The 13,211-nt window shown below is 40.6% G+C and overlaps 1 protein-coding gene across 3 annotated transcripts in view; it reads left to right on the top strand.

The window, feature by feature from the left end:
- LOC107672488 (noelin-2-like) overlaps window positions 1-13,211 on the top strand; it is a 74,965-nt gene that overhangs the window by 52,068 nt on the left and 9,686 nt on the right. For all 3 annotated transcript variants that reach the window (XM_016465700.1, XM_016465701.1, XM_016465699.1), the window contains exons 2-3: window positions 9,778-9,927; window positions 12,438-12,593. In XM_016465700.1, coding sequence (XP_016321186.1) covers window positions 9,778-9,927; window positions 12,438-12,593 — 306 coding nt within the window. The remainder of the gene's footprint in view (window positions 1-9,777; window positions 9,928-12,437; window positions 12,594-13,211) is intronic.

Here is a 13,211-nt window from a genome sequence, read left to right as displayed (position 1 = left end):
GCTAGCGGGGAAAGAGTTAATAAAGGCCTTCTGAAGCTATGTGTTTGTGTAAGAAAAATATCCATATTTAAAATTTGTAAACCGTAATCTCTAGCTTCCGCTAACTGTCATACGCACGTTCACTGATATTTTTCTTACACAAGCACATTGTTTCGCTTCAGAAGGCCTTTATTCACCCCCAGAGTCGTGCAGGGTACTTTCATAATGGATGGATTAACTTTTTTGGGTTTCAAAATCTCGACCCCTACACCTAGGATGGCTTGAAGGTGAGATACTCAAAAATACGACAAAGCACGACAAAGTCACATTTTTTAGAAAGTTAATCTACAAATTACTTGTAATTTAAGTTACACTTCACCTATAAAGATGAAAAAACTCATGTAGGTAAGGAAACTACCTTTACATATGCACAGCAAGAGCAGCAGAGCTGCACAGAAGCAAGTATACAGGAATGTCTTAATACCACAGTGATTACTGGGTAAAGATTTTGTTCCATGTATGCGTGTAGGCGAATGTGTGTGGCGAATACTGCTGGTTCAGGGGTGAGTCTGACACTAACTGTCTCCTCGATTATGAGAAATAAATGAGAGGCAAGTGAGAAGCCGTAGGACAATTTGCAACAAACGTGTAATGAACACAAACACTTAACAAAGCCACATGACCATGTGGCTGTTATCAGCCGCTGTTTCTCATTTTCATGGGACCAAAATATGAAAGGAATGTCATGGAAACCGATATGCATAAATAAGCACCAGAAACAACATTCTGCTAAACTCTACTGACTCTTTGGGAATTGGAAACATGAAGCTTTGGATTTATTTTTTTTTTTTCGTTGGAGTGGCTCAGATCTGTCTGTTATGAAAGCACCAAAACAGCTCTGCTCAGCTGTTGCTGCCCACCAGGGATCTCTAAATGAGAAAGTGAGGTTGAACCACTTTGGCTGCTGTCACCACCACACACACCCACAGATGACAATGTTGAGATTTACAGCCTTAGAAGGGACATCTAATCAGACTCACCTTAGTCTTCACGTTTATTTACTCTTTCCACGCTGATAGAAAAGGACAAAGTGTTGCTAATAAGCCTCGGTAGCCCATGTTGGTAGATGCTGTTACCATCTGACTGTGAACAGCGCATTTTTCCATTTGCGGTCCTTCTAAATTAGCTGTGTATTTTGACTACAGTTATATTTACAAGCATAAATATTCATTTTAATAAAGTCAGTGTTTGGCCAGTGCACAATTTTGATTTGGAGTGCTCTTAAAAGCATATAATGGACCTTAAAATGTTTCTTTTTTCCATTCTGCTGCCTTTGAGTCACAGCTCAGGATATCTTAGGGAATGATTTGGGACTATGTTTGTTACTGTGGGGAATCAGCCAATCAGCGCTGGCATGACATAATTTTGCTGCAGCCCTAGAGTCACTAGATACAGATCAGGTGATTAGCTTAAGAAGTTATGTGGTCCAATAAGCTAAGATGGCAGCCCAGCAACTGCCATTCAGATTAATTTAAATGCTAATGTCTAATAGGTTTCTCAATGTAATATAACCCTCATGCTTCCACCTCAGAAAGGTGCTGATTAACAGGAAACTACTCTTGATGTCTGATGACAAGCTAAAGGACTGTGAGCAACCTTCACATAAATATTAATATTCCTGTAGTTAAGAAACTGTAAATCATGTTGATACAAGGCCCCATCAGTCCCTTGACTGGCACCTTTGCAGATATGAGGAAGCAGGACCTTATTGGAGTGGAAGCTCTTCCAACATTTCAGTCACATTATCAATACCATACTCAAAATTGGTAGCTGAATCCTTTATTTTCAGAGGCAGAAGCAGGGCAATCTTTAAGAGCGCCTGTAGGAAACTGAGCATCTAAATGCTCTCAGAGGGCAAACAGAGTAATATCTCATTCGCCGGTTTTATGCTGCTCTATTTTTGTGTCTTAGAGCTTAGAGAGGGAACACTAGCAACTGTGTGTATGCAGGACATTCATGTTCATTTGCATCAGCATCTGTGCTTTACAAGAGTACTGGATATTTAAAGTTGTTCATGAGTGTTATGGAAGTATGCTATGATAGAAGAAGCACTCGGAGCCATAGCAGAAGCTCACATCCATGTTTTAGAGTGTAGACAGATGCCAATGTTGGGCTTCAGGGTAATATGTAATCACAAAGCTCCACTACAAAGCCTTATGTTGATAAAAAAAAAGAGAGACAGAGAGAGAGAATGGTAAAAAAAGGTCAGAAGAATGAAAACACACTAAAGGACATCTAAGGAGAAAAATAAGGCAATTTTCTCTCTCCTCGTTACTGTGGAAACCTGGGTTCACAGAGCACCAATAAAGGTCTTTCTGTAGAAAACAACTCGTGGCCATCTCCCACATGCTTCTTATGAAAGTTGTAATAGACTTCCTGTCACTTTCATGAAATGGAGCCTACAGATTTACGATCTCATTTACGCCGACTACAGTGCCGAGCTCAGAACTCGGTCTAATGAAAACCTCCCTAGGTTCAAACCCACAGACGTCTCGGGGGCCAAGCGTGCCTCTGTAATTGGTTAATCTTTTCCGTAATGTGTTAATAGCGCCCTCAAAGTAAAGGCCAGCCGGAGATCACGAGCAGAAGTGGCGACGGTGAGTGAGAGGAAGCCCAGAGAGGGGAGGTGACCCGAACTTCCTGCTCTCAGTGCCTATTGATCACCTTCCGTTTTCGCAATTGGACGTCAATACCTGGGTGGCTTCTCCTCAGTAGGGAGCGCGTGGGATGTGTGTGACGGTTTCCAACCGAGCCGAGCCGGGGCAGGTTGAAAATCAAACTGCGGGATCGAGGCTGGTAAAGGTCGAGCAGTGTGTGGGGCTCACAATGAGGGCTGGGCACATAATGGAGCTGGTGTCAGACTTTGGCAGCGGTTCGGCTGAGTAAGAAACTGCCACTTCAGGTCTGAAATTAGACCTCGGCATCTTCCCCCTCAGCAGCTCTCTGCTTTCACTCGGTGCTTTCACTCTCTCATTCTCTGTTTTTTTTTTCTGTGTTTCTGTCCCTCCCACTCACACAAACACTAGCTGCGGCATCTAGTTATTTATTGCCCTCACACCAGGTTCTTTCCTCCTTTGGTCTGTTGTTCTGGATTTCTCGGTGAAGCTATCAGTGTGCTCTTCTCCATGCCTTTCACTTGACATTTTTGAGTTGTAGAACAAAGGAGGTGTTGGTTAAGTGAGCTTGGGCCTGTGGGACATCAATTTAGGCTCTCAACTTGCCGATTATTCCTCTGTGGTGCCTAGGACACCATTCAGCCATGATGTCATCCCTGTTGAGTGAAATGTGCCAAATTGATTTCTGATCTCCCATCAGTCCTTGCTCTCAATGCCGCTCTTATCCTTGTAATGGCTCAGAGCTCAAAACAAATTTAGGCTCTCACATAGTGTTCTGACCAGGTACAACAAAACAGCTTTCCAGTGAAAAGAAATCTTTCTGTCCACTAAAAATGCAGCACAATGTGACAAACAGGGCTTCAACTAATGGTTAGTTAATAACCGGTTATTTATTAATCTGCTGGCTATTTATTTGATTAATCGATTAATCAGAAAAATCCAAACATTGTTAGAATTTTTACATTCTAAATCTAAAACGAATTGCCTACCATTCTAAAGCAGAAGTTAAAATCACTAAATTAGAAATTAACAACTAGTATGAGGAAAACACTTATTTACTCATCAGAACATGAACTGGGCCGAATAAAACATTCGTCACCGAAATGACAGGAACAAATAAACACTTGCGAAACTCTGTTGCTGCCCCATTGGGTTCTTTGGCGAAGCTGAACAAGGTTATCTTTCCCTCACATCCAAAAACACACTGCTTTAGAGACATTTTTCTTGAGCAAGTCCTGTGCAGCACTGCCGATGACGTTGATGGGCGTGCTCTTGCTCTTGCTCTCGCTCTGGGGTGCGTTTCCCAAACACAACTATGGTCACAAGTTCCTTCATTACTAATAGAGTTAAATATAACTAACGACCATAGTTAGCTAACGGTGCTTTTGGGAAACACACCCCAGGTCGATGTGTGCGTCTAAGTGCTCTTCTGCGAGAAATGCCCATACAAGAAATTCTGCCCTTCATGATGTCATGAAGGTCCATGCTTGAAAAAAACTTTCCGAAACTTATACGAACCTGGAAGGAGTGCATAAAACACAGAATTACCCAATTGTTTTTTTTTTAACTTTGGCCATGTTTAGCATGAGAATTCAACTCTTTAACAGTGTAGATTACACAGAATGCATGAAACAGCATTAGACCCCCTCCTCCCTCTTTAATATAAAGCATTCTCATGTTTTGGGCAGCTTAGATTGTGCAGTTTTCCCATAGCAGCTCGGTCTTTGTCCTCCACTATTTTCCAGATGCATTTTGTCCATAGAAATGTGTTTTTCATTTATATAGCTGTATGGTGACATGGCATATTACGCAGACACAATTTGATTTGTTTGCAATTATTTTTATTTTCAGCTGATAGCTACAATTGATCATTGATTTTATCAATGCAGCCCTAATTACAAAATCCCCAAAAATAACCGTAGAGTGCCATTGTAGAAATGCTCTAATGCTGCCTTCAAGTGCACCTGAGAAACTTACAGAGTTGGGCATTGGTTATTGTGACACGTCACACATTCAAGTCAGAAACAACACGGAAGTAGCCTAAACAAAACAATTATATTGAAACTAACAATTAACCCAACTATCGGAATTCAAAATTATGAAGACTACTAATTTCTATTACTTATGCATAGCATACATATGATATATTGCATGATGTATTATGCATATTATAGATTAGTATATAATAGATTAGTGTTTCCACCATGTTTCAAATTGAAATGCAACCCTCAATGTCACAACCCAGCCACTCGTGTATCATCTGGAATTCAGAGTTTCCCACCCGTAAATGGGACTTGCACAGTCATTCATGTGCACGAAACTTGTAATTACGATATTTCAGACTACACTTGAAGAGCTGTCCGCCGCATAATTGCTATCAGCCATGATTAATTTATTCCACAAGTGACTGAATCCAATAATAGGTGTAAGTGAATAATAGGTGTCATGTGATTCAACATGACTGCCCCCTTGAGGTGACCCACTTAATGTAGAATAAAACTGCTTTTATTAGGCATTATCTCATGTAAGTGTATATGATTTTTAACTAGCTACTATTAATTTCCTTGTGTACAACTTTTTTAAATGAGGAAAAAAATGACTGAGTATCCAGTGATGTAAAGAGGGATTTTGGACCAATGTGATTTGACTGCAGACAGGGTCTTCCTTGCTCAATGCGACAGAAATAGAAACCAAGCAGCTGACAAAATGTCTTGCTCATCACTTACTGTGACCCCGGCAGGTTAGGACAACAACTAAAATGAACATAGAAGGCGTACCATATATTGCTTTCTGCTTTATCGTGTCGCACCTGGTTAGGATACACAACATATGATCAGCAACTCCATTCACTCGCTCGTCTTCTTAAATGCCAGCAAACAGACTGCGCACTACTGACAGAGTAATTTGATCATTTGCAGGCTGTTAAATGCAAATGAGAAGTAAAAAAAAAGAGACGCATGCGGATACACTCACCCTGCCGTTTACGGATGACAGCTCAACCATTACTAATTAAACCGTGGCTCATTTCATCTGACCTGTTTGTTCATAAATAACTGGCCTATTCCGTAACATGCACCCTCATACAGTACAGATGCTGGATAGGATAGGAAGATCTGAATAAGGACGAGATGCTACACCCATCTGTGAGTGATATGGAGTGTGTGTTTGTGTGCCCCCCCCGTTCTCTACTCTGCCATTAGCAGTAGATGAGAGGAAATTACAGCAGAATGAATTGGTGGGTGGTAATGAGTCCAGGGGTGATTCTAATCAGTTCTTAAATTAAAACTCAACATTTATGCAACATTAATGAACAGAAAGCATATTTATGCGAAAGCGCAGCTCCCCACTGGCCTCCCGGCTCATATCTTCCACCCGTCGGTTGGGCACACGTGCCGCGCCGATGTTTAACATGTGAGGTGCATGTACCGCCCCGATGATTGATGAGACAGTTTTATCCGCTCGAAGGGGCTGCGGGCGGCAGATTGGCGTATAGATTGAGCCAGAGCTCGACGCTAACCATATCTGATGTGCTCAGACACTAAGCCGCAGGTCCGTCGGGACGGGAATGAGACTGATGATGAAATGTTAGGGTGGTAATACACTCGAAGAGCGCGTTCTTTCAGGCCAGGGCGAGACACGCTTGGGCTAGTCTCACATCGGCTACGAGTGGTCAACAGAGCGGGCCGTGTCTCGGAGACTAACCGGCAGACCTGTCTGTGTTCATTTCGCGAAGAAGGCTGGATTTCTGTATCAGCTCACCTGGGAAAATTCCATGCAGGATGGCAGTGCAGTTTCAGCGAGTGTTTGATGATAGTGACATGAAGCACAGAAAATCACTGCTAATGGAAGTGAGGACCCTGCTAGATTTGACAGCCGCTGAATGCCAGACTGGACAGGAAAATGGCCATTTAAAATAGTATGTGGCATTCTTATGCAAATCAGCGTGTACTGTACAAGCAAGAGGTTAGACGAACAGAAGGAACGAGACTAATGACTTAGTTTGAGCTAGACCAAACTTATCAAATCTGAGTGTGAATCTGAACCACTGGGAACCGTGAATGTGTGTGTGTTGGGCATCAGCAATTGTATGTGTGTCTGTCTCTCATGCCTTCAGGCTTTGCAAGCACCTTCACCGAAATGAGATGGGAGACTTTATGTGTGTCGTAATCTACTGGGTCAAAAAAAAAACAGTTTGGTGTATTTTTAGTCCTTTAATCTTTAATGTCATTTCATTGTGTTTTTGTGTTTTGTTTCTTTTGAGAGAGAGAGAAAGCTAGGTTGTTACTGAAAATAGGGAGCCAATGCTACCTAAATGAAAATGTGCTCAAGGGGAGAAACAGAGATGGAGAATAAATTGGAGAAACGGATACCGAGAGAGAAATGTTCTCAAGCCAGAATTAATCAAAACAACAATCAATTTTTTGCCTGCATCTTCAGATTCAACAAACCGATCAAATTGAAAAGACAAGTGCCATTAGATGGTTCAATTGAATTGCAGCTCCACAACGAATGAATACAGACCTTCAAAGGGATCAAAAATTAGCACGTTACTTGACTAATAAAGAATTCAAGTCGAACCAAACACAACTGACAGTCAAAACGCAAAAATCAAGAAGGCTTGATGGAATCAGAGTTGTTTTTTAAGGGAGCATAGCGCTTCCATTAGTGACGAGCAGAGGATGAAACATGGCTTTGCTGTTTCCCAAAATAAAAATCACTTAAAGTTGTTTTTCCTCAAACAAAATCTCTATGATGCTTACAGAGAAACTCATCAGAGAAACTCATAAAATGATAAAACTGCACTACAACATAAATGGCAGCAAAATATGTAAATTATGAAGTAGAAAAAAAATGTTGTAATTTCAATAAATTGTTATTTCACGATTTCACATCAGCATGTCATCATTCATAAAGCCATAAATTGTTCCGTCAAAATGAAAAACAATGCAGCAATGAATGCAAGCCACTGCAGACATAATAGTATCATTTTCTGTAAAGCTGCTTTGAAACAATGTGTATTGTGAAAAGAGGTATACAAATAAATTTGACTTGAATAACATCCATTGTGATCATTTGTATTTGTGAAACCTGTATACTTTATTGCCTCTGCACCTAAATTTGCAAATCAATTCCTTTTGATTTTGTGAAATTACATTTGCCTGGCAGGCTAATAAAGCATCATTGAGTTGAATTGCCGTAATTTGAATTAAATTGAGTGAGCGAGAGAGTGAGAGATTGCTCAGGGACGAACAGAGCTGAAGACACAGGAAAAAGGGACAGATGAGAATGATAGGAAGGTGAGAAGAGGACAGACTGTGGAGGAAAAGGAGCGATGTGGAGGGAGTGAAAAAGGCAGGGATTGGCAGGAGTGAATCTCTCTGTCCACTCAGTCATTTAATCTGATCAGGGAAGCGTGGGGAGAGAGAGGGTGAAGCGTGAGAGTGAAAAACACAGAAGAGGGTAAGAGAGAATGAAAACGGGAAGGTTAGAGCAGGAGGAGACATTTTATTGCTGCTCCTTTTTCTTGTAAATGCTATTTATCTTTAATGACATCCTCTATTGTTCTTTTCCAATCTTGCTTTATTCTTCATTTAGTCTTAAAGGATAGTCTTTAAAACATAGAGCTGCTCAATAATGGCTAAACAGTTCATTACAATTAAATATAATTATTAAACATGATTTTTGTCATTTAATTTTTTTTTACATTTCATCGGATTTATTGCACTTTCACATATGCACAAATCAAGAGAATATCATCTTGCATGTTTTGCTCGCAGATTTATTCACAGAAAACCACGTGAAAGAAAACAGACTGGCCGTATTACACATTTTTTTGAGCAGAATATCTCAATAGAGATTGCTAAACTCCAAATTGTATGCCAGTGTTTTTAGCTCATCCGGGCTTTTTCTGTAAAGTAGAGTGTGCATGTGCACATGGGTGCCAGGTTGGGAAGATTAAGTAAACAGAAAGCAAAAAAATGCATCGATTTATGGAAAATGCTCTGATTGGGGGTAAACTCTTGAACTCTGGCAACCACAACCATGAAAGCCTGTGGAGGCTTGTTACCGATGCAAGATAACACAGATGCCAAATTAAAATACAGTTCTCAGGATAAATAGCCAGTGGGCAAATGTTGCAGACGATTATGCTTAATAAATCGAGAGAGAAGCAGAAATCGTGATAACGATTGAAATTTATTGTGCAGTGCAGCCACAGTTAAACCTGAAATCACCAGCTTCATAAACATACCTAATTGTGTTCACTACAAGTTAAGCTCAATCAAAGGCATTTGTGTTCATGTTGATTACCACAATCATTAATTTCCACTTGTCCTTCATGGGCTACAGTGAGGCACTTAGTGTAAAATGGAAGTGTAAAATGGGGCCAGTCAGCATACACCAAAATATTCAATAATATAGCCGCAGGAGATAAACAATGATTTTAGTTTAAAAATTGCTTTCTAATTGTGTATTTCCAATTTGACAACTTTGTTGTCAAGCCAACACCATAAACCCAACTGTAAAAATGATTTAAACAGCTTTATAGCTCAATTAATACAAATCCGTAACAGAAGAATGAATGTAAGTGCCTATATATAAGGCACTTATGCCTATATATAAGTGCCTATATATATAAGCTTTAAATTTCTGTTGTTTGCCAAAATTGTCCCCATTTACTTCAAATAAATACCTCACTATCACCTCTTTTAAAGAAAAGTATGAAAGTTTAATATTCAATATTACTCCACAAATGTTGAGTTTAAATTGTTGCTATTCTATTAATGAAAAGGCAGAAAGGTTTGTGTGAGCTTTAGTTCTATAGTATGGATAGAAACCACTATTGAATTCAACGGAAAGTCCCCACTATGATGAAAAGCAAACATCTCCCGTGCATTTGAGCCTGTACATTGTTTCAAGACATCCATCTCCTGACTCCACCCCCAATAAAAAAGCAGCTTTATCGATCCAAAGCAGCTCTCTTTCCTCCCAAGTGTCTAAGCTTATCAAAACATCCTCCTCTCACAGATGCCACATTCTATTCTGCTCATGCATTTTGCTCTGTCTCTCCATGCATCTTTCACTATCTCTCTTTTTTCATCTCTCCATGTCTTTCTCTATGCAGGCCCTGTATCCGAGCCCAGAGGAGGGCTGGCAGATCTACAGCTCGGCACAGGATGCAGATGGGAAATGTATCTGCACAGTTGTGGCTCCAGCACAAAACATGTGTAATCGAGACCCACGCAGCAGACAGCTCCGTCAGCTTATGGAGAAGGTGACATTCGTCTCTTACATGCACAATAACCTAAATAACACACGCTTGTCAAGAGCAAATCCTAGCTGAGTAATATTTTGTACATATATTACACAGTCATTAAACATGGATCCCAAACATTGCATAATACTGTTCCCCATTAGAGAAAGTTTGTGAAAGTACATGATGCAAACAACCACCTAAAAGAGGACGTGTCCTAAATACTGCTGTGAAATTGGATTCATTCTGCTGAGCCGGTAGGATGTTTTTTTTTTTTTGTACTAATCGTGCTCATTAGACTAAGACCAGGCAAAGAACAACTGAAAAAAAGTGTAAAGTACCTCCTAAATCAGGAAATGGAGCACTCAATGCACAGAGCTTTACTAAAAGCCTCAGATTCACATAGACAGCCTGTTTGAGAGCAGAAAAATGAAAATGTAGCCTCCACATGTGAGTTAATGATGACAGAATGTCTTTCAAACTCTGTGTCATACATTTCTTTCACCTGTGGAACACAAAAGACTCTATTAAACCCTACTGACCACATACAGACTTTGTGTGAAGTAAAAATGAAAGAGATGGAAAGCCCTGTTAAAAAGACTATCTTAGATTAGCATGCATTTCCATGCTGGTTCAGACTGGATTTTGCTGGCAAGTGGGGATTTTGTGCTGGTCTGTTTGGTGGAACTCAACCTTGTTAACATAGCTGATGAAGCTCGTCAATCAGTTGCAGTATCAAACACACAATATAGCCTCGTTCTTTTCCATATGTAGTGTGAGGGAGAGAATTTGAAATATAAAAAGAAATCAAGGAGAGAGAGAGAGAGATGTTTTGCTACAGAGAAACGGCTGGGTATTGAGACTGCTGATATGCACAGTTCAATCGATTGGCAGTTAAATGCAGAGTGTCGGCATAAATAGAGTGTTAGACTCTCAGCCAGTTGACTGGCCCCCATTTCCTCCTTCCTCACCAAGCCCTCAGTAGTTTCCAGCCTCATCTGTGAACAGCAACCCATTAAGAACCACACGTCCCCATCAACATCATGCTCACTGAATCAGAGAGAGCTTTGGAATCACACTACAATGGGAAGCAGCTGTTTGACTACCTAATGAGCACAGCTGATGGAGGCAGAGATGAAGAGAGAAGCAGCGAAATAGAGGCTGAAATTAAAGCAGTTTGGAGAGGGATTCCTGAGAAGACAAATTTGGGCCTCCAGACAGAGTGAGTCAATAAGGCACATGACTCACAGTCAAGCCAATCTACCACAATATAACTCTGCCTCAAATTCTGCCACAAACTCTGCCTTACAGGAATAGTTCACCCAAAAATTTTAATTCTGCCATAATTTAATGAGCCCTAATGTCGTTTGAAACTGTACATTAAGACATTTTGAAGAACGCCTCAGCTGTTTTTGTCTGAAAGTCATTGGGGTCCAAAACTTTTAAGCTCCAAAAAGGACACAAGGGTAACAAAATTCTGGTCTTCTGAAGCAATACAATCCCTTAAATTAAAAGATTAAAATGTAAGGCTTTATTCACTCTCAAATCAAATCAAAACAATGATTACCACAAGCGTACACAAACTAAATCAAATAGGAACCTTAAACGTGAACTAACATCAACTTGGTTAAGTCACTTGTCCAGATGTCATTGATGTTTGAAATTTGTCACGATATATGTTGTGAGAGGGAATATAGGATCAATCTGTTTATCATACAAAGTGATAGTGAATTTTAATTTTTGAGTGAACTATGCCTTTAAATCCTACCACAAATGCTATCTTAAATCCTGCCTTGCTCCTCTGTCAGGGTCTAAACAACACCTTATCTACAATCATACGGCAACATAACTCAACCACTCAGACAATAAAATGTGTGTGTGGCTAAGCCAGCAGCTGTGAGGCACTAATGCTCCTGCCTAATAAAACGCAGACTAACGAGGACACCTGGGTCAGTCCTTCTCTGAGAAAGATGTGTTCAGAATTAAACTACCACCACCCAGCCTCTTGTGTGTGTGTGAGAGCGTGTATATGTTTAGTCCTCCTGCGACAAACGACATGCATGACAAACAATAACTAAATGCAGAGTGAATATGTGATCCCACCTAACCCTTGCCCAAGTCCAAACATCCACAATCCTCTGCACTAAGTGTGACCATTGGGTCTGACAGCTATGCAGATCAGCTAATTAGACAAGAGACCTCATGCACATCAGTGTGGACATGAGGAGAATCCCAGCATGCAATCCGTGTCCTTTTCGATTCTCTTAAGAGCAGCCAGGAGGAGGGTGTGTGAATGTCTATGTGTGTGTATGTGGCCTCTGGGAGTATGTGGGAGTATATTGGAGCTAGTAAGGTGTGTGTGCTGATCGCCTGTGTGTTGATGTGGGCAAGATGCTCAGTGGGTGGTCTGAATATGTAGGATGGCTGATTTGAACTACAACAAATTGAAGGCGTCATACTGTTGTGTCCTCAAAAAAACATGCCCTGATGCATCACACTGTTTTGACTTTGTGTTTTGTGGTATTTAACAGGTTCAGAATATCACTCAATCCATGGAGGTGCTAGATCTGAGGACGTACAGAGACCTGCAGTACGTGAGAGACACAGAGAACCTCATGAAAACAGTGGACGGCAAACTGAAGACTGCCTCTGAAAATCCACGCAGCCTCAACCTCAAGAGTTTTCAGGTACTGAAGCATATCCAGCCTAAAAAAATGGCTTTAAAAAACAAAGCGAATTAGGTGTGCCCTTTCCTCTCACAACGCCTACACTCACCCCCCCTTCCATGTTTACTTCAGAGCATTGTCATTGTTATTAAAATATGTTTCAGATTAAGTAGAACAAGGAGAACTTGCAGAGATTTCAGGAAACGATTCTTAGATTATGTAGGGAAGGGGTCAATCAGTCAATAAAAAAGGTCAAAACTAAAAGGATTTTTTTCATTTTTAAAATTAAGAAAAAATCTCAGAACAAATGTACAACTGGCTTGATGCTGGATCTCAAGGATGTCAAAACTACCTGAAACATCTAGAAGGCTATTCAAATCAAGGACATCTGAATACACCATCAATTCAAAGCACCAACGTGAAGGTTATTGCAACAGTGCTTCTCAGCCTGCAAACCAGTGACAGTCAGCATGGGAGGTGGTTGTGCTAACAAGGTAAAACCTTTAGCATCAGTCACAAGTGCGCCTCTTGTGGTCAGAGGAGTAAGTTTACTCCATAGCATTTACCAGCTGAACTCCATGATTCACCCTCTATCCGGGTCATGGCACCAGTGCAACTGGTTCCACTTGGCCTGTTCCA

The sequence above is a fragment of the Sinocyclocheilus anshuiensis genome, unplaced genomic scaffold (genome assembly GCF_001515605.1).
Source record: "Sinocyclocheilus anshuiensis isolate Anshui unplaced genomic scaffold, SAMN03320099.WGS_v1.1 scaffold1430, whole genome shotgun sequence".
NCBI classification, from domain to species: Eukaryota; Metazoa; Chordata; class Actinopteri; order Cypriniformes; family Cyprinidae; genus Sinocyclocheilus; species Sinocyclocheilus anshuiensis.
Note: the sequence above shows the minus strand (reverse complement) of the source record. Positions and strands in the feature narration are given on the sequence as shown.